The sequence below is a fragment of the Onychomys torridus genome, chromosome 1, assembly GCF_903995425.1.
Source record: "Onychomys torridus chromosome 1, mOncTor1.1, whole genome shotgun sequence".
Lineage (NCBI taxonomy): Eukaryota > Metazoa > Chordata > Mammalia > Rodentia > Cricetidae > Onychomys > Onychomys torridus.
The window spans coordinates 151,361,997-151,384,732 of NC_050443.1; the positions used below are offsets into that span (position 1 = coordinate 151,361,997).

General features: G+C 36.9%; 1 protein-coding gene across 1 annotated transcript in view; it reads left to right on the forward strand.

Moving 5' to 3' along the window:
• Pten (phosphatase and tensin homolog) overlaps positions 1-22,368 on the forward strand; it is a 75,223-nt gene extending 52,855 nt beyond the window's left edge. Inside the window, exons 6-9 of the mRNA XM_036166635.1 lie at positions 6,011-6,152; positions 12,810-12,976; positions 14,890-15,114; positions 16,963-22,368. Of these exons, the coding sequence (XP_036022528.1) occupies positions 6,011-6,152; positions 12,810-12,976; positions 14,890-15,114; positions 16,963-17,148 (720 nt within the window). The 3' untranslated portion in view covers positions 17,149-22,368. The remainder of the gene's footprint in view (positions 1-6,010; positions 6,153-12,809; positions 12,977-14,889; positions 15,115-16,962) is intronic.
• The last annotated feature ends 368 nt before the right edge of the window (positions 22,369-22,736 follow it).

Genomic DNA, 22,736 nt, shown 5'->3' on the forward strand with positions numbered 1-22,736 from the left:
TTGAGTAAAAAAAGTTCCCTGTGCAGGCTCTGATTTCCATGGATTAAATAAGCATGTACCTCTCTTTGAACCAAGTGCTCTTGCTAGGGAGTGGAATCCTCTGATTGGCTCATGTATCTGAATTGGAGAATAGGGCTCAACGCTTACAATCCAGGTAAGGAAATAATGATGGCTAGAAATGATCTGCTTCACTCTTGTCATAAAGATTTTATAGATCATGTCACACCATTTAAAGTAAGTTACACTTCATGGAACTGAAGCATGGTAGTACTCCAAATTTTAGAGATTCTTCATAGATGGAAAAACTGAGTTAAGAGAAGTATGGCCTCGTTCAAGTCCCATAGTGTTCCTGTTTTTGGGTCACCTGAGTTAGATTCATGTAGATCCAAATACTGATTTTGCGCAAGAAAATCACGTGCAGCATAATAAACTATATTAAAATAGAGGCAACAAGGCTAGCCATGATATACTTGGGTAATCCCAGCACTTGAAGGTAGAGACAGGAGGATCAGGAGTTCAAAGTCATCTTCAGATACTGCAGCATGATTGAGGCCAGCCCTCCCCCATAAGGAATTGAGAGGTTATAATGATTGGCTCTGGTGTTACAAAGGTTACAATCTCAGCTGTTTGGGGATTGAGGTAGTAAGATAGAGGCCAGAGTCTTAAAGGAGACCATGCCTTAAAAATAAAATATTATGGTGGGGCGGTGGTGACTCACATCTTTAATCCTAGCACTCAGGAGGCAGAGCCAGGAGGATCTCTGAGTTCGAGGTCAGCCTGGGCTACAGAGTAAGTTCCAGGAAAGGCGCAAAGCTATACAGAGAAACCCTGTCTCGAAAAACCATATAATATATATTTATATATATTATATATTTATATATATATTATATATATTTATATATATAATTTATATTATATATATCGCAATGTTACAGGAATGATAGAAATATGTTTTTAAAGTTGGAAAATAGTTACAATAGCACTATTTTGTGTTATAATAATAATAGTCAAGATTTAAAAACCACGTTCTTTATTGAATTACTGCCTTGTGATTTATTATAATCATTCAGAAATGTAGATCTCCCTTTTCAAGCAAATACTTTTAGATGTAAAAGTATAAGTTTAGACATGGAAAGTGTTTTTCAGTTCACTGGGAAAGTTTGTTCAAATAGAAAATTACTTTAAGACATCTAAGTTGTAAATTTATCTTATAGAAAATTATCTAGATTGAATGCATGTAAGATGAACATACATTACATACTGTGTTGTAATATGCTTATCTAATATAGTAGCCTTATGGCAGTATTATAGACCTAAAAATGTTTGTAATCTGTACTCTTAAGTTTGTTTTTCAAGAGTTGGCCAAGTATGGTTGCACATGCCTTTAATCCCAGCACTTGAGAGGCAGAGGCAGGCTGATCTCTATGAGTTCAAGGTCAGCCTGGTCTACAGAGAGAGATCCAGGACAGCTAGGGCTACAAAGAGAATCCTGTCTTGAAAAACAGAAAGAAAAAAAGAAATTAGCATTAAATAGTCAATGCTTAAAAATAATGAAAAATATACTAGGAAAATGTAAATTTCCAAAGCAGATGACAGGTCTTCAGTATCTGAATAGCATTATAATAAAAAAGCATAAAACTGATCAAAGATGTCATTTTACACTAATATAGCAGATACTCCACATGGACACTTAGCAGTTATGAACTCATATGCCAAATGGAATTAAATGCATTAAACAAAAGCTGGAAAATTAAAATAAAATGAAATGTAGAAAGTGCTAGAAATCTTGAATGTATTGTGAGGAGGCACAAAACAAGATATGAATACAGTGAAGAAAGTAATAAAATTAGCACATAAATGCTTCACAGTGTCCACTTACTCAGATTTATTAATAACTCATCAGACTAACTCCAGAGCCTCCTTCCTAGCCTTGAAAGTAGAAACAGATTACCTCATTCATGCTGACAGTTGAGTAGAACTGCAGGTTAAAGTTTAATTCAAGTCCGTATGGAAATGTGAAACCATTTTTGTAATTTTTGAGCCATTGAAGAAAGATACACTCACATTGAGATTATTAACCAGTAGAAAATAAAGACAAATATAAATGAATGAAATGGAGAAACAGTAAACTGTTTGGATTAGTAATCAAAACACTGACTATAGAAAACCAAGATAGTGTTTTGAGTGGTCTTTACGGGACAAATCTGGGTTTTGAATAGATGTGTGAGAATCAAAGATGAATACTGTAAATGGATTTAGTTTTGTGTTCCTATGCATGCTTATGTTTAGCCAGGTAGTTAAAATCCTAGCTAGTGCATGGAACTCCAGCCTCCCCTGCTGCCCAAAGCCTTGCCTGGTTCAGGGTTTCACTGTGTGCATACCCACTGCCTTTCAGCTATGGGTGAGCTCTGGCCACACACTGCAGTTGGTTTGTGTAGTATTTACCTACCCATGGGCTTTTTCCGAAGGAGCAAGCATACACATGCTGTGTTAATCGGCATTGTACCCACCACTTGAGAAAACCTAAACTGTTGAGAACTATTTATTACTGTACACTAATGTGCACCAAAAATAGAGATCAAGAGAAAAGTATCCGAACCTTATCAGCTACTAACTTGACAACCCAGTCTTACTGACTTGCATTTAGTTTCTCTTAATAAATTTATTTAAAGTCTTGTGATGGTGGTCTTATTATGTGGCCTGGAGTTAGTTAACTTTAACCCAGAATGCCTCAACTTGCCAAGAGCTAGAATTGCAGGTATGTGCTACCATACTTATACAGTTTAAATTTTATAAATTTAATCTTTTGACTAGAAATAAATTCATATGGTTCTGAAGTTTATGTTAAAACAGCAGCTGCAGCAGTAACGGTCCTCATCTATCTCCCATCTCTTTCATCTAACTTTCTTGCTTTCCTGTTTTTTTTCCCTCACCTAAACAGTGTTTCTCTGTGTAACAGTTCTGGCTGTCCTGGAGCTCACAGAGATCCACCTGCCTCTGCCTCCCAAGTGCTGGGATTAAAGGCCAGGTGCTATGCTATCTTTTACTTCCATAATTGTCAGTGGCAACTTGTGTGCTAAAGTTGCATAAATAAGGTTCTCTAATGTGCAGTTTACATTAAATTTCAACACTTTACTTAATATATGTATATTATTTGGTATTTTAAACATTTTTTTAGAGAATTTTTTTTTAAAGATGTATTTTTTTATGTATATGAGTGCTCTCTGACTTTATGCCAGAAGAGGGCACCAGATCGCACTATAGGTGGTTGTAAGCCACCATGTAGCTGCTGGGAATTGAACTCAGGACCTCTGGAAGAGCAGCCAGAGCTCTTAACCTCTGAGCCATCTCTCCAGCCCCTTTAACATCTTTTGTGTAACTGTGTTCACTGTTTTATCCTCATGAGAATTCTATTAAGAAGGTACATGTTATTGTAATCATTTTCCTAAAGAAACAAATTGAAGTTTTATATTTTGTCAGAATTCAAATATAAGTTTTGATATCTGAGTGTGTGATTTTTCACTCTAGCCAAAATAATCATGATTTCAAGTGGCTTATATCCTTTTTTCTGTCTGTCTGTCTGTCTGTCTGTCTGTCTGTTTGTTTGTTTTTGAGTCAGGGTCTCTCTCCTTATAGCCCTAGCTGTCCTGGAACTCACAGATCTACCAGTTTCTGCCTCCCCAGTGCTGGGACTAAAGCTGTGCGCTACCACTCCTGGCTGGCTCTATCCACTTTGAAACGCATGTAGAGCAAAGAGACAGAAAGACTGAGGGAGAGGATGGGAGACTAGAGCCCATATTCCTGTACTTGCTAGTCAGCACATTGCTTTTATGTTTTTTAGCTTTTATGTTTTCTGCTCACCCAAAGAAGGATGTTTGTGTCTAGAGTTCTTAACACAATAGAGGTTTAGATGTCATCAGTAAATTAAAGAATAGTGTAAATATTTTTTCTTATGAACATAAAATATTGACTTCTACAATTCTGTTTGTTTAACCTGGGCCTCTCATAAACCAAGCTGACCTTGAACTTATGGTCTTCTTGGTTGTGCCCACATATTGAGATTACAAGTGGGTACTACTGTGCCAAAGCTACTGTTCACTTTTTACTGTTAGACTTGGTATTTATTATCTGCTTTATATTTCTAAGTTGGTTTTCCCCTAAACTATATTGTGTAGCAGAAAACTATTTTTCATTAGTGGATGAATTACTATATATGTGAGGGATTTTTTTTTTTTTTTAAAGAAGAGTTAGGGCTCTTAAAACTAATCTTTTTTAACCCCCCCCCCCCCCCATGTGTGTGTTTGTTTGTTTGTTTGTAGGACTGAGTGAGTGTTCATCCTCTGGTGCCATCCATCATGTTCAGGCAGGATCTTTCATTGGTCTGGAACTCACCAAGTAGGCTAGACTGGCTAGCCTGTGAACCCAGGGATCTGCCTGTCTCTCACTTCCCTGTGCAGAGATTATAAGCATATGCATGATTGTTTGGCTGGAGAGATGGGTTAGAGCACTTGTTGCTCTTAGAGAGGACCTAGTTTCAATTCCCAGTACCCATATGGAGGTTCTTAACCATCTGTAACTTTAGTTCCATGGGATCCAGTGCTGCCTTCTAGTTTCTGTGGGCACCAGGCATACCCATGGTACACATACACATATGTAGGCAAAACACTTGTATATATAAAATAAATATTAAAAAACTAAGGATATATATATATATATACATATATATATATATATATATATGTACACACACACACACACATACATGGGTTCTGGGTCCTTCATGCTTGCAAGGCAAGTACCTTATTGATTGAATCATCTCAGCCTCTGTGTATGGGGGGTAGGTGGTGGTGGGGTGATTTTATGTACTTCTACCTGGCCAGGAACTATGTACTATGTATCTCTGGTTTAAACTAACAGCAATCCACTTCAGCCGCTTCTGTGATAGGCTTACAGGTGTGGGGCATCATACCTGGTTAGGTTCCCCTTATTAAATACCACATAAATTATGTCTTCTAAACATTTGCAGTACCTCATTTTTTTCTAAGCGATCTTATGCTTCCCTAATTTCTTTAAGGAATGGATAGCACAGGGATGGATGCTCTTTAGTGTAGGCAGAGTTCTTCATCAGGACTGCTGGTCAGCTCCCAAATAACCACACAGAGACTTAGTATTAATTATAAATGTTCGGTTGATAGCTTAGGCTTGCTATAAACTACCTCTTACAACTTAAACTCATTTTTACTAATTTACATGCTGCCATGTGGCTCATGGCTTGTTACTTCATTTTTCACATGTCTTGCTTCCTCCACATCTCCTTGCAACTCTGCCCTTCTTCTTCCCAGCATCCTCTCTGCCCTGAAAATTCTGCCCTGCTATTGAACAGCTAGCTCTTTTATTAAACCAATCAGAAGTGCCTTGGCAAAGACACATCTTCATGGTGTACCAAAAGATTATTCCATGACACTTTAGTACCTCTGCTAACAGGTTGTTGCATTTGTTTATCATTCATCTGCATAGTCTTTGTTGGGCTCTAAGATCAGAATCTCATTTTCTACTGCTTTTTTCTGTGTAAAGGCTGCACATTTTTCTTTCTGGCGTACTGATTCTGATATGCTTTTGCTTAGAAAGTACGTAAGCAGGTTTGTGAAGAATTATGTGCTTAATGAGTCCATCTTAGTGAGGAGCCTTGGGTATAAAGAACATAGCTATAGTACAGAGGCCATTGGCTATTACTTTGGATATGTATTGGCCCTTGCTTATTGGGTTCATAGATCAGAGCAGTATTTAATCTTTGAATAAATGAGGTTTTTAATCACTACATTTTAAGAATATCTGATATTTTTCTTTCTTTTGCTATTGTTTTCATTGATTCTAATATTAAGTTAGATTTGAGTGTAGCCACTTAGAGAAACTTTGGAATAATCCAGTTATCATAGCAATTTAGTGCAATAATTTCAATGAAATTCTTCTTTTGAATTTGACTTCTCTTTTTTCTTTTCCTGTCCACCAGGGAGTAACTATTCCCAGTCAGAGGCGCTATGTATATTATTATAGCTACCTGTTAAAGAACCACCTGGATTACAGACCAGTGGCGCTGTTGTTTCACAAGATGATGTTTGAAACTATTCCAATGTTCAGTGGCGGAACTTGCAGTAAGTGCTCTAAATTCTCATCCTTCTGTGTGTTCACAAACTTTTCTTAACATATCAGAATGTATATGCAAAAATTTAGAAATAAATTTACCTGGCTAAAACTTATGCAGAAGAGTGTGTTTCTGAAGTGTTGGAATTAATTAGTATAATTGTTTAGCTCACTGGGCTAAGAAAGCTACGAATGGTGAATTTTAGTGTTCTTGAAGCCAGTTATATTTATGGGAGAAGTGTTCTGTGTTAAAACTACCTACTGCGATCTCCATTCTGACCAAATAACTGAAAGACAGTGACAGGCCAGCTGGAGAGTGGTAGTGGGATCACACTTTACTAGTCTTGGAGCAGGAACTAAGTCCTTCATATGAGGGAGACAAATGTTTACAGTCATGGTGACAGGGAAGGAGAAAAGCCACAGACAGAGGTAGCCTCCCAATACAAAGAGTAAAAGGGTCTGTGAGTCAGGACGTATGGAGAAAACCTGGATTTAGCTCTTGGTTCTGGCCCTCGGCCAGTGACCTGGCCCTCTCATTTGCCTTGCTGAGTTTACTTGTCAGTAAAATGAAGAGATCTTGAAATCTGCCCCTCCCTTGATGAGTACTAAGTCATGACATTGGTGTCGTCCTGTAATCCCGCTCTCAGCCTTAGCAGCTCTCTGCCTCCCTTGCATCAACCCACCTCAGTCGTTTAGATCTTGCTCTCTTTTCTTGCAGTCTTGATTAGAGTTCTTAGCATCATAACTCTAGGAATAGGAAACCCAATACCTGGGTCCAACGCAGTTAGTCAATGAAAGGAGAAGGTGTGGGTGGAGTGCACATAGAAAATAAATGGAGGGGCTTTATGCAGCCCCATAAGACCAGGCTGCTGCACCATCTTTTTTTTTTTTTTGGTAACAATGTTTTGACACTGAACATGTTAAGTGCCACTTAGGAGTGGTCAATTATATTTTATACTTAAGAATGTGTTTTACTTGTATTTATAATACAAAATGTCATAGTTTCAAATAGATGTCACTCATTAGAATCCCTTAATATTATTTTATAGATGTTTTGCAGTTGGTTAGTGATTTTAGTTTTTAACTTTAAGCTAATTTATTTAGATAAACTAATTTGTTCTTTCTAAAATAATTTGCATAGAGAAAATTAATTTCTTGAAGTCTTTGTCTGATAGGTCTGATTACCATGAGTGTGACAACTTTATCAGAGGGCCCAGATTTATTAATAAAGCTTGTTGGAAAGTTCTAAGGAACATCACTGATTATATCAGTATAACTTTAAATAAACTTGAGTACAAGGCACAATGGACTACTGAATGTGATTGACCTAAGAACGTCACCAGATTTATAGAGAAGGAAACAGGATGAAAACTTAGTTCTTTCTGTAGCTTATATATCAGTGTAAGAGCCAGACAGGTGATAGCAGAGGCAAAAAGGAACAGCTCTGCTCGAGACTTGCTAGGTACTGACACTGGTCTGAGCTCACCCAAGGTCTCCTGTCACTTCTGCTTTGCCCATCTATGATGAAACTCTGCTGTGTTGGGATTTTGGTTTCACAATATTATGCTTACATCTCTAGACTTAAAAATTCTTTTTAATCTTTAAAATTTTCTAGTTACCTATTTATGTGCTGGGATTTAATACTGTATATTCAAGTTGTATTAAAGTACTGCTCATGGGGGTTTGTATGCATAAATTATAAATGCTGTGTTCATAAAAGGCTTTGGAAACTGTTAATTTCATGGAGAAAGTCTGACATTGGAGAACATGTACAGTTTAGATTGGCATTAAGTCTGAAGGAAATACTGAGGCAATAGAAATAGGTTGAACTGAAGCACAACAGAAGGAAATGAGCTGGACAGGAAATGAAGGTATGCTTGACTGTCAAAGCATCTTGAGTGGGAGGTAATAGACTTGAAATATTGGTGTCATGATTCTTTAGGGACTTTAGCCATCTTTTAAGGACAATTGTATATTCCATAGGAAGTTGTGATGTAAGAGGGGAAAGAAAAACCAGTTATGTATGTGACTTGCCAGATTTTGCTAGAGCAATAAAATGGACTTTGTTGTTTGGTTTTTCCTTAGCTGTGCATATTCAAAGATTTTGTTAAAGTTTTGATCTTACTCAGGTGGATGATTCACAGAAAGATGAAAAGTACATTTGGAATTTGGAGACATAAATATTATAACTTGGGCTTTAAAGTTGTTTGAAATCTAATGAAAACAAGCTGTTCATGGGAAGATCTGCAGTGGGGCTGGAGGTTTGTCTCAGGTGCAGTATTTGACTAGAACTAGAAAGCACAAGGCCTTGTGTTCAATCTCCAGTTTTGTTTTTTTGTTTTTTTGTTTGTTTAGATGCCCCATGGTTAAATCCTTGGTGGATGTGAGTATAGATTCAAGTCTAGGTGAGAGATCATATTTGTTGGGGAGAAACATGAGGCACAAGATAGTAATTTAGCCTGTTGGGTGAATATGTTGTTAAGGTAGGAAAGGGTGAGGACTGAGAAGGGCAGAGCAGGGTGAGTTCAAGAAGAAGAGCAGGCATCAGTGAAACAGATACAACTAGTGACGGAAACTCAAGTGTCTTCTGCAGTTATCAGGAGCTGGCAACATTTGCCTTACTCGATTATTGTCTTAGTGTTTCTCAGTGAAGAAAAGTTGTTGTGTATGGGTTATAAATATTAATAAGGATGGCCAGTGTGCTTTTCTGTTGGGATACACTTCCCCAGGAGAGTTTACTTCTCACTTTTGTTTATTGGTTCTAGATCTTGTCATTTCTTTAGAATACAGGTTACATATCAAGGTTATATTTCAGATGTGTATCTTAGAAGTCAAAAGAACTTTAATAATATTAGAGAGTTTTGTTGTTAGGACTTTCATCCCAATGTGAAACTCATACCAGAGATTATTTTTCTCAATGGCTTTAGGAATGCTTCCATTTATTAATTTCTTAAAAAACTTTATGCTCTTTTATTGTACATGGCAGCTAAAGATGCTGTCTTAGTTAGTGTTGTATTTCTGTGAAAAGACACCATGACCATGGCAACTCTTATAAAAGAAAGCATTTAATTGGGGGTTGCTTACAGTTTCAGAGGTTTAGTCTACTATCAGCATGGCAGTATGCAGGCAGACATGGTGCTAGAGAAAGAGCTGAGGGTTCTACGTATGGATCTACAGGCAGCAGGAAGAGCAGAGATACTGGGCCTGGCTTGAACTTTTGAAACCCAAAGCCTACCCCTAGTGACATACTTCCTCCAACAAGGCCACCCACCTAATCCCTCTCAAGTAGTGCCATTCCCTTATGACTAAGCATTGAAATATATGAACCTCTAGGGGCCATTCTTATTCAAACCACCACAGATGCCGAGTTAAAAATCACTCAACAGCCCTCCCTCCCCAACAGACAGACAGACAGACACACACACACACACACACACACACACACACACACACAGAGGGTGGAGCCCAGGCTCTTGTGTAACCGGCAAATACTCCACTAAAGAGCCTCTACCGCAACCCATCATAAATCTACATGCTGTCAGAGCACCACTGTCCTCCATGTTCCTATTAGGATGGCCCATTAAGCCCTGCATAAAGTGTTGAACTGCTTTCCTAATCCAAAGTCCCAAAGTCCTGCATTCTGCAAATAGGAAGCATGGTCAGGCTAATTGGTTTTAGTGAAACATCTTTAGCTTATTTTTAGGGGATGTTCTAAGTAATATGGATTTGTAATTAGCTTGTCGATTGTTTATAACAGTTGTTCAAGCCTTGGAGATGTACATGTTAGATGTTGTTTAGTTGAAATCCAGATTATACTGTCAGTTTTCAAATCTTAAAACCAGTAGTATCAGATGCTGAGCTAGTAGAATAATTCATTAATAAGATTATAAGGCATTTTATCCTAATAATTTTTTTTACCACAGCATTGAAACCATGCTTTGTTCATTTGTTTCATGTTATACTTCATTATTGTATAGGACCTTGTACAATGTCTCATTACACTTGGACTTTGAACCTTCAGTCGTAGAAGTGAAATGTGTTGGCAGATTGTTGGTGAAATGTTTCTCCCTTTTGGGTGGATTTCATGATAAAGGTCTTGTAAATCCATGTGTATATGCTGGGCAGTGGTGGTGCACGCCTTTAATCCCAACACTCGGGAGGCAGAGTCAGGCAGATCTCTGTGAGTTCGAGGCTAGCCTGGTCTACAGAATGAGATCCAGGACAGGCACAAAAACTACACAGAGAAACCCTGTCTCGGAAAACAAAACAAAACAAAACAAACCCTCAAACCACCGTATGTTTTGTTAAGGGTCCTATTTTCTATAAGATGATTGCTATGTTATTGCTTTTATATGTTAAATACATAGACCTCTGTGTTAGAAATTTCACTTAAATTACTTTGGCTTTCACATTTTTTCAGTCAGTCACATTGCTAAAAATCTCATCTTGAAAGAAATAATACCTTTGATATTGATACTTCTATGTCACATATTTACACACAAATCCTCTAATTTGAACATATTAGTAGTGTCCTGTTTCTCTCTAGCTATAAATGAATAAATAAATAAATTAGAAATAAAATGCCAGACAGTGGTGGCATATGCCTTTAATCCCAGCGCTCAGGAGGCAGAGGCAGGTGGATTTCTGTGAGTTGGGAGCCAGTCTACAGAGTAAGTTCCAGGATAGCCAGGATTACACAGTTGAAAACCTATCTCGAAAAAACAAAAACAAAACACACACTCCCCCCAAACCTTCAACAAACAAAACCCCCACAAAACAAGAGCAAAAAACATCTTTTCCTTCCCACATCTATAACCATCTTTTGGTTGAGTTGCTAATCAAATCATGACGATGTTTGAGAAGTTGTACTTAAACAGCAATTTTAAAACAGACCTGGATTGGAACCCAATAATTGATGAAAACAGTGTGTAGAGGGAAGGGAAGCCCTGTTGTAGTTTTCCCTTGGAGCCTGCTGCATTTCCTGTGGATATGTAGGATATTTTCCTTTCCATAACTTTAAAATAAATATGGCTACCACACCCATGTGACTATGGGCAGCACAAACTGGGGAGAGAGAGAGAGAGAGAGAACGAGAGAACATGAAGTTGAGGAGGAGACTTGGGATATGCATCCAGGAAGAGTTAGAGGGAGAAGTGGGAAGTGAATTGGGTCAAAATACATTGAATACATAGATGAAATTCTCAAGGAATTAATAAAAATAATATATTAAAAACATGGGCACCGGGCGGTGGTGGCATACACCTTTAATCCCAGCACTCAGGAGCCAGAGCCAGGCGGATCTCTGTAAGTTTGAGGCAAGCCTGGGCTACCAAGTGAGCTCCAGGAAAAGGTGCAAAGCTACACAGGGAAATTTGGGTGACTATTCAGACAGACAGCTGCCTCTGTCATTCTAGATTTTTGGAAGTTGCTTACAATGCTTTTCCTATTTACGTAGGTAATATTATATCCTTCTGGGGTCTTTGACATGTAGCTGAAGGCTAGACAGTTATAATTATAATTGTCCTTGGTTATAATGAAAGTTTAGACTCACAAGTATATTATAAATGATGGAATATTTTCTTTAACTTTTCCAAATACAAATAGACTAGATATTGTAATTGTAATTCTTGCTTGATAACTGATCTATTTTGTGTAATTTTACTATGTTAAAGCTAAAACCTTCCTTTTAGATTAGATAGAAAAGAGGAAATGGTGAGGGATATCTTTCTGTATGCTGTAAATATATGTTTCTTTAAGTGGTTAATAAAGAAGCTGCTCTGGCTTATGGCAAGTTAGGTTATAGCCAGACAGAAAATCCAAGAGAGAGATAGGAAGAAGAAAGGCAGAGGCAGAGAGAGACACTGCCAGCCGCCGCCATGAAAAGCAACATGTAAAGACACTGGTAAGCCACAAGCCATGTGGCAAAGTATAGACTAACAGAAATGGGTTAATTTAAGATAGAAGAAGCAGATAATAAGAAGCCTGCCACGGCCATACAATTTCTAAACAATGTAAGTTTCTATGTGCTTTCTTGGTTGGGTCTGAGCGACTGTGGGACTGTCGGGTAAGAGAGATTTGTCTTGATTGGGCCAGGCAGGACAACTCTAACTACAGGGAAACCCTGTCTTGAAAAACAAAAAAAAAAACAACAAAAAACAAATAACCAAAACAAAAAAAACCCCCATGGGCTAGAGGTCAAAAGAATGATGATCAATATTTTATATATTATAAATGCTTAGGCTTATATTGTATAGTTTATTAAAATTTTCTCGTAATATTTTCTTTATATAGTTTACAAAAGTGCCAGAAAGTTGTTTAAACTGTTTTATGTTTATGGTAATTTGTGGTGGGTCTTTTGTCTAATGTTAATGTAAAGTTTTGATATTAATATTAATATGTTAGAACTTACTGTTTATGAAGTAGCAATTGATTTTCCTATGTGTGATAGAACTTTACATAAAGGTTCAAAGTGGAGCAGTCCTTACTTGGAGTGAGTGGTTATGTTTTTACCTAATTTATTTCTATTGATTTGTTTTAGATCAGCAGTCAATATGAAGAATTATCATTTTATGTTTACTTCTGTTACTTTATCACTAAAATAGTTTCTGATAATTTGAGTGTTAAAGGCATTTCCTGTGAAATGATCATGTATGTATTTAACCATGTAGATCCTCAGTTTGTGGTCTGCCAGCTAAAGGTGAAGATATATTCCTCCAATTCAGGACCCACACGACGGGAAGACAAGTTCATGTACTTTGAGTTCCCTCAGCCATTGCCTGTGTGTGGTGACATCAAAGTAGAGTTCTTCCACAAACAGAACAAGATGCTCAAAAAGGTTTGCACTTCAGTTCTATTGGATACACATAGCCATGCCTTGAGTGACCTCAGACCTTTTTCTTAGACTGAGATGCTATATTCCTTTGCTGTCCACTGAGCTTTGATGATTTCTTGTTAGATTTGCAGACACCGTGCCTCATCTGTGGTATTGATGACACATGTAAGCGGAACCTTTGTGTGGTTTTGGTTTTGGTTTGTTCTGTGATCTTATGCAATGACACACACTTCATTTTACACATTTGGGTTTATGTTTCTTGAGACTGGCTATTTTCCATTTTGTTTCCTCAGATTTGCTGAGTTCAGTCAGTATTAGGTGAAAGAAATGGCTATGAAGAAGTAATTTTTAAAAAATGATATACTTAAACATTTAAGTTCAGAATTACTAAGGCTTGAGATACACTTAAAAGAAGGCAAAAGCTCAGCTATAAAATCCTTTGTAAACATTTCAATCGAGTCTGATGTGCAGAAGTTTTAGCTAGTAACAGAGAAAGACTGACTTTGTGTAGAAGTGGCACCCCATGGAGCCCACGGGATAGTGTAGCACAGAAAGGGGATTTTATTTTCTCAAGTTTTAGATTCTTTTAAAGTAATAAAAGGAAATTTCACTTGCTCTAAAACTTTTAATTGTTAATTTATCAGGAGAAAAAAAATTACAAACATACCAAATTAATATTTTTATCAGACTCATTTTCTACCGCTAAGAAAAAAAAGCTACATATATCTCAGTATTTTTGAGTTACGGTTTGTTTGTTTTTTTTGTTTGTTTTGTTTTGTTTGGTTTTTTTTTTTTTTTTTTTGAGATTACAATAGATGTGAGCCAATATTTCAAAAATCAGATATTTAGAAGGCTTTCCTGCTTCTCACAGGACATTTTTCTTACAGATTTTCTTTTTGTTAGTGTTTGTTTGGAGATAGATTCTCACTTTGTAGCTCAGGCTGGCCTGGAATTCACTAAGTAGCCCAGGTTGGCCTCAGTTGAAGCAGTCCTTTTGCCTCAACCTCCCAAGTGCTGTGATTATAGGCATGTATAACCATATTTGGCTTTATATTGTTTTCTAAAATAGATTCCTCACTGTCTCCTTGTACTTTTAGGAATGTATTATTTCTTACTCCAGATCTTAATTGCACATTTATATACACAAAACTGAAGATTGGATATTTATATTTTTATATCTTAGGTTACTTTACATAAATTGGCATTCAGCATAGCTTTTCCTAACTTAGTTAAGTGCCTGTTCTGATTTAAATAAAAACAGTTTCAGAAAATTAGTACACATCGATGTGCTGCATTTTGGAAGTTTAAATAATATTATATTTTATATAATTGCTAAGTTAACTTCGCTAAAATAACTGAGATCAATAAGGTTTTTAAAAGGCTTGTCATGGGCTGGAGAGATGGCTCAGCAGTTAGGAGCACTGACTGTACTTCCAAAGGACCCAGGGTTGATTCCCAGGACTCACACGTTGGTTTATAATCATCTGTAACTCCAGTCCCAGGGGATCTGAATCCCTTTCTGGCCTCCATAGGCACCAGGCATGTACAGGGTGTACATATCTATATCCAGGCAAAAATATAGTTGCTATTATTTCCTTAGGGAATTGATACTGACCTTCCTAGGGCTTCTACTAGTAAAACATCTGAAACTTTGCTTATATCTACATACACATAAACTCAAAACATTGTTAAAATCCAGTATTAGAGTAGAAAATATTTTATTTAAAATTTTGACATATTTTGCATGATTATATTTTTATCTGAAATTGGAGGAAAAGAGAACTTAGTGACTAAGAATGTGACAGTTCATAGGTTGTTTGCCTTCACTTAGAATCCTAATTATATATGGTTCATTATGTTGACTCTTTGTGATACATTCTTAAATAAGTGAAATACATCTTCCTTTTCTTTTTTAGGACAAAATGTTTCACTTTTGGGTAAATACGTTCTTCATACCTGGACCAGAGGAAACATCAGAAAAAGTGGAGAACGGGAGCCTCTGTGATCAGGAAATTGACAGTATTTGCAGTATAGAACGTGCAGATAATGACAAGGAATATCTAGTACTTACCTTAACAAAAAATGATCTTGACAAAGCAAACAAAGACAAGGCCAACAGATACTTTTCTCCAAATTTTAAGGTGAGTTAAAGCCGTCTTTGGGGTGGGAGCATATGCTTTACTCTCAGTGTGTCGCTGGAGAACTTGGCTTTACTCATTGAGAACTAATGCAGTGTCACTCTTCAATCTGTAACTCCCCTACAGGCTTGCCTAGCCTTCCTTTCTCCATTCAAATACCTAAAATAGAAACAGACCATTACACGTGTTAAGTGAAAAGAGAACTAACATTCAATGCCTTTGAATCTCAAGTTTGTCTTAAGTTTCCTGTAGAGCTTTCAGGTTTTCTTTTCCTTTCTTTTCTATAAATTTATATTTCTGTCAACTGTTTTTCTGTTTTCTGGTTTTGTTTTTTTTTTAGATAGGATCTTGCTATGTAGGTCCAGGCTGGCCTTGAACTAGCATTTCTCCTGCCTCACCTGACAACCACTTGCTTTTAAATGTATTTCTTTTTAGTTTTACTGTTTTAATATTTCTCTGACAATGTACCTCAGTGCTTGCCTAACATGGGTGATGCCCTGAATTCACCATCAAGTACTACAAAAACAGTCATTGAAAAAGTTATTGTATATAAAAGCTGTTTTTGTCGCCACTGAACAAATATATCAAGGTAAACACTGTGAGACATGTAACTGGCAAAGATGGCCTGGTCAAGTGGGCGATAGTAGAAAGATCTGGATAGAATGGGCAAACTAGCCGCTCTTTGGGAAGAGGAGGAGTGGATGCAGGAATCTTGAGGCAGGAATGAGCTTGGTATATTTGAGTGGCCAAAGTCAGTTCCACTGAAGGAGTCACAAGAAAACTAGTTCTGATGTGACAATCCACAGTGCTCAGCATAGAAAAGATAGAAGCTGAGCTTGTCTTTAAACATTCAGTTTGCTCCCAAAAGTTGGGACTGGCTAGGGAGAGGCGGCAGGGCAGAAGCTGGAGTGAATGGGAAAGTGAGCCCTTGGCAGTGACTGAGTTCAGATAGAGGCGCTGGCTGCATGGCAGGGAGGGTGGTGAAATTAGTGAGATACTTTGAAGGGGTAACTTAAAGCAAATGTTGGCTGTAAGAAAAATTTATAATGACTTAAATAATGGGAGAGAAGCTATAGATAGAACATGGATCTGGTTTAAATCCAGCCTCCTGTGTGCTATTCAACATATCTAATATGTTGCCTGGTCTTCTGGGTCTCCGTTTCTTTTCCTTTAAAATGAAAATACTTAAGTTAGTTTTACTGCAGCCATGCATGTAAAGGCCGTTGACCCACTCTTTGGATCACTGTGTGGTTTCTTGTTAGAGTCCTCCATTCTCTATGTAGGTGAAGATTTTAGGGCTAATAGATCGTGATTATTATCAATAAGTGGGTATATAGTGTTACTAATATAAAAATAGAGTCATCTCAGGTAGAAAGAGAAACGTTTTAGAAGCTTAAGCATTTGTAAATTGAATTTTGTGGTTGAAAAACATTTAGTGAGTTCCTGAGGTCATTGTCTTCAGTTTACATTTCTTTTATAGGATCATATAGCTTATGTTTCTTTAGGCAATCTTTTTTGGTTTTTCAAGACAGGGTTTCTCTGTGTAGCTTTGTGCCTTTCCTGGAACTCACTTGGTGACCCAGGCTGGCCTCGAACTCACAGAGATCCGCCTGGCTCTGCCTCCCGAGTGCTGGGATTACAGGCGTGCGCCGCCACCGCCCGGCTTCTTTAGGCAATCTTAAGGTCATTTGAAAATCAGTACCTTTCAAAATTTATGTTTGCTATAGTACTTTCAAGTGAATCTATAAGATTTATTATTGTTATTAGCCTTTGCCTTTATATTATATTAGGATTTGCTAATATAAAACTCATCTTAATTGTTCATTTTCATCTTAAACTTTCTTTCTCTAGGTGAAATTATACTTTACAAAAACAGTAGAGGAACCATCCAATCCAGAGGCTAGCAGTTCAACTTCTGTGACACCAGATGTTAGTGACAATGAACCTGATCATTACAGATACTCTGACACCACTGACTCTGATCCAGAGAATGAACCTTTTGATGAAGATCAGCATTCACAAATTACAAAAGTCTGATTTTTTTTTTTTTTAATCAAGAGGGATAAAATACCATGAAAAAAAAAAAAACTTGAATAAACTGAAATGGACCTTTTTTTTTTTTTTTTTTTTAAATGGCAATAGGACATGTGTCAGATTGCAGTTATAGGAACAACTCTCTTTTCCTGACCAATCTTGTCTCACCCTATCCATCCACAGGGTTGGCACTGGTTGTCCAGTTGAAAACGCTTGTGTAGCTGTGTCATGTATATACCTTTTTGTGTCAAAAGGACATTTAAAATTCAATTAGGATAAATAAAAATGGCACTTTCCCATTTTATTCCAGTTTTATAAAATGTGGAGACAGACTGATGTGTATACGTAGGAGTTTTTCCTTTTATTTTCTGTCACCAGCTGAAGTGGCTGAAGAGCTCTGAGTCCCAGGTTCACGTCCTACCCCCTTGCACTTGTGGCAACAGATAAGTTTGCAGTTGGCTAAGAGAAGTTTCTTACAAGGTTTTGCTACATTCTAATGCATGTTCTTGGGTTGAGGGAATGGAGGGAATGTTCAGAAAGGAGTATTTTTAGCTGGGCTCTGGACCATATACCATCTCCAGCTACTTACACACACCTTTCTTTAGCATGCTACAGTTACTAATCTGGACATCCAAGAAATTGGCCGCTGTCACTGCTTGTTGTTTGTGCATTTTTAAGAGCATTATTGGTGCTAGAAAAGGCAGCTAGAGCGATTACATTTGTATTGGGGTACAGGAATGAACCTTCTACAACATCTTAAGAATCCACAAATGAAGGGATATAAAAATAACGTGGTCATAGATAAGAGACACAGCAGCAATGACTTAACCATACAAATGTGGAGGCTATGAACAAAGAATGGGCTGGAAACAGAAAAATTGACAATGATTTATTCAGTATGCTTTCTCAGTTGTAATGACTGCTCCATCTCCTGTAATCAAGGCCAGTGCTAAAAGTCAGATGCTATTTGTACCTACATCAGTCAACAACTTACATCTATTTTTATTAATTTTCAATCATATACCTACTGTGGATGCTTCATGTGCTGGCTGCCAGTTTCTTTTTCTCGTTAAATATAAAATATTTTGTAATTCTTCACAGGAAATTTCAATTTGAGATTCAACAGTAAGCAGTTTTTTTTTTTTCTACAAAGATGGATGTTGCACTTACTCAGTCCAGTAGCTGTCAGGTGCCCCACCCACCCTTTGACCTTACACATTCTATTACAATGAGTTTTGCAGTTTTGCACATTTTTTAAATGTCATTAACTGTTAGGGAATTTTACTTGAATACTGAATACATATAATGTGTATATTAAAAAGTCATTGTTTGTGTTGAAAAGGAGATTAGAGTTGCAGTCAATTTCCAGCACGCACAAATAATGAGGCATTTACGTTTCCAGTAGGAATTGTCCTACAGATGCTTTATTGACTTGCTATTGAAAGAGTAAACCTTTTTAATGTGCAGTGTTGAGTGACTCTTTATAGTGGTAGAGTTGGGATTAGGGCTTCAATTTTACTTCTTAAATATCATTATATGTTCGATATGCCCAGACTGCATACAATTTAAAGCAAGAGTACAACTACTATTGTAATGGTAATGTGAAGATACTATTAAAAAGATTTTTTTTTTTTTCCTGGGAATTTGGTGTCTTTCAAATTAGACCTTGACATTTGAATATCCAGCCATTATATTTCTTAATGGTGTGAAGTCCCATTTTCAATAACTTATTGGTGCTGAAATTGTTCACTAGCTGTGGTCTGACCTAGTTAATTTACAAGTACAGATTGCATAGGACCCACCAGAGAAGCATTTATAGTTTGATGGTAAGTAGATTAGGCAGAACATCATCTAAAATATTCTTAGAAAATAATGTTGATGTATTTTCCATACCTCATCAGTTTCACTCAACCAATAAAAATTTTTAAAATTGTAACAAAGCTATTAGGATTACACATTTATATTTAAACATTGATACATGAATATTGATTGACTGTTGATAAAGTGATAAAGTTAGAGACAACTTTTCCTACGATCTCATCATTGAAATTTGTATACCACCTTGTCTTTCCTAAAAGCTGAAAGTGGTTGACTAAAATAAAAAGCAGCTATTGGTGTTTTGGAGATAGTGACGAACACTGTTCTTTGTTAGTTTTGGGCACAGCATGCTAAACTATAACTTGTATTGTTCCAATTTGTAACACAGAGGGCCAGGTCATGAATAATGACATTACAATGGGCTGTTGCACTGTTAATATTTTTCCTTTGGAATGTGAAGGTCTGAATGAGGGTTTTGATTTTGAATGTTTCAGTGTTTTTGAGAAGCCTTGCTTACATTTTATGGTGTAGTCATTGGAAATGGAAAAATGGCATTATATATATATTATATATATAAATATATATTATACATACTCTCCTTACTTTATTTCAGTTACCATCCCCATAGAATTTGACAAGAATTGCTATGACTGAAAGGTTTTTGAGTCCTAATTAAAACTTTATTTATGACAGTATTCACGATTAGCCTGAAATGCATTCTGTAGGTAATCTCTCCCATGTTTCTGGAATGCTTTCTTAGACTTTTTGGATGTGCAGCAGCTTACGTGTCTGAAATGACTTGAAGGCATCACCTTTTAAGAAGGCATACAGTTGGGCACTGTACCATCCCAAGTCCTCTGTAATTCCTCTTGGACATTTTTGCCATAATTGTAAAAGGGTAGTTGAATTAAATAGCATCACCATTCTTTGCTGTGGCACAGGTTATAAACTTAAGTGGAGTTTACCGGCAGCATCAAATGTTTCAGCTTTAAAAATAAAAGTAGGTTACAAGTTACATGTTTAGTTCTAGAAAATTTGTGCAATATGTTCATAACGATGGCTGTGGTTGCCACAAAGTGCCTCGTTTACCTTTAAATACTGTTAATGTGTCATGCATGCAGACGGAAGGGGTGGAACTGTGCACTAAACTGGGGCTTTTACTGTAGTATTGGCAGAGTTGCCTTCTACCTGCCAGTTCAGCAGTTCAATCTGTTTCATATAGAATATATATACTAAAAAATTGAGTCTGTGAAACAGCCTTACTCTGATTCAGCCTCTTCAGATACTCTTGTGCTGTGCAGCAGCGGCTCTGTGTGTAAATGCTATGCACTGAGGATACACAAGTATGATGTGTACAGGATAATGCCTCATGCCAATCAGATGTCCATCTGTTACTGTGTTTGTTAACAACCCTTTATCTTAGTGTTATAAACTCCACTTAAAACTGATTAAAGTCTCATTCTTGTCATTGTGTGGCTGTTTTATTAAACGAGAGTATTTATAGTTCAAATTGCTTAAACCTATTGAAATGTCCAGTGATGGGCACCCAAATTATGATTACAAAGTTCCTGTAGGTTTTTCAGTTTTTTTCTTCCTCCATGTTCTTCAAAGCATGCCTTTGTCAGCTCAGGAGTAGACACGTATCTGTCTACTCATGGCTAAGAGAAGTACTTTGAGTTTCAGTCAGTCATCACTTCGTAAATTATTCCAGGCATAGTAAGGGATATCTTAATCTTGAAAAGTTCAAGGTTTCTTTTGAGCATGGTGCTTATTTCTGTTTTACAAAGCCAGATGTCTGAAGATAGCACCCCCCCCCCACACACACACACAATGGGCTTGATGTCTCAGGTCTGTTCTGTGGCTTTCTGTTTTCTAACTCTGCAGTTGGCCATCAGCACATGGGAGGCTTCATCAGGACTTGTCCCATATGAAGGTGGATGTTCAGAATAGTGGGCTCAAATGTAATCTCATTTCTAATACTCTTAAAGGTTAAAGTAAGGCATATCTTTTGAACAAAATGTAATTTTTGACAGTGTAGTTTGTACAGATGTTCTGAAAGTAAGCAGACTGTTCATGCCACTGTGGAATTTTAATGTTACATAAAGTTTATAGTTTCTCTGTGATTTTCTTTTTTTTAAGTAGGCTGAGTAACATAATTGTGTAAAGGAATTTGAAGATTGTGTGAATTCACACATTTTCTTTAGAATTTTTAGGTAGTGTGTATGGGTTAAAACTTGAATGTAAAGGTATTTTGATTTATTATAAGATAGTGGATGATGTTTGAAAACTGTAGTTTCTTAGCATTTTGCTTTTCGATCATGTCCCTATTATACTGTAATTTGAGCTGACTTGGTTCAATGAATGCCATCACCATTTCCATTGAGAATTTAAAAATCACCAGTGTTTAACATGCAGGCTTCTGCAAGGCTCCCAAAAAATCAAGACCCATAAGTTCAGGTAATTTACTTCTAGCATGAAATTTCTAGTTCTTTTATATTTTGCTAGATAATTTGCGATACATTTAAAGCATAGTCCTCAATGGCTTGCAGGTAGCTTTTACTTATCAGTGCTGATGCTAGGGCAGAGAGGAATGTTGCTGAATGGAAACAGCTACAGCCAGCCAGTCTGGTGCAGAGAACAGTACCTAAAACCCCATCCACAGCCAATGAATGGAACACTTTTAAAGTAGAAGTCCGAAGAGAATGGGTTTCTGTGGAATTCCATTGCAACAGGAAGCCTACTGGTCGAGGTCCTTTTAATGTTAGAACACGTTTTTATGGCTATACTATGGCTGTTCTCCATCATTCAACGGGTATCAGGATCTGGGCGAGTAGATTTAAACACAGTGTGAGGAGAGCAGCATAGTGTCATTAATAACAGGCCTCTGGCTCTTAATTTAGCTATTTTGAGAACTCTTTACCGACATAGCATGACAATTCCCTTGCTCTCGACACACCCCATATTATTAGATATATTTTAGTGACTAAGCAATCACCTTTTTGTTTACTCATGTACATTCTCTTTTAAAAACTTAATGCTGTACTGTGTATGTCTCCAAAGCCTTTTAGCTTAGTTTTTAGGAAATGGCCACTGATTGGGTCACTTTTTTATGCAGCAGGTCTGGAATATGTGCATTATAGAGAGACCTTTCCAGTTCTGTGGGTCTTCCTGAATGTTTATTGTTGGCATGAGGATGGTGAAGAAGTAAGCATGGTTATATTGGTTTAGCATAGCAAGCTTAATGTGGACGGTTGTCTTGGAGAACCATTTGAAAGCAGGGTATGTGAAGCACTGTGTGAGCAGTGACCTTTATGACTCTATTCCTCTTGAAGTTTGCAAACGGTTGATCAGTTTAGAACAAATTCGTATCTAATCCTGTCCCCTCAATAAAAGCAAGAACTACTACTGATTGATCACTCAGCTGTCTTTATATGTGTGCTCCTGTGACTTGCATCTCACGAGAATCTTACTAGTTCACAAATTGTTACATTTTAGCTCTGAATTTTTAGTATTGTGGTGGGCTTATAACAAACTCTTACAGTCACTTGAGAATTTTCATGAAACATTTAGCTGAAAGCATTTTATAATTTATAAGAAAATGTGTTGTCTTAAACGTACGTATATGGGAGACATTAACTGCCATTTTTTGAGCATACTGCATTTTAAAATAAAGCTGCATATTTTTAAATGAAGTGTTTAACAAGGATTTATAATTTTTGTTTTTTAAGATTAAAAATAATTTATGTCTCTGTCATAATGGTTAGATTCATGTA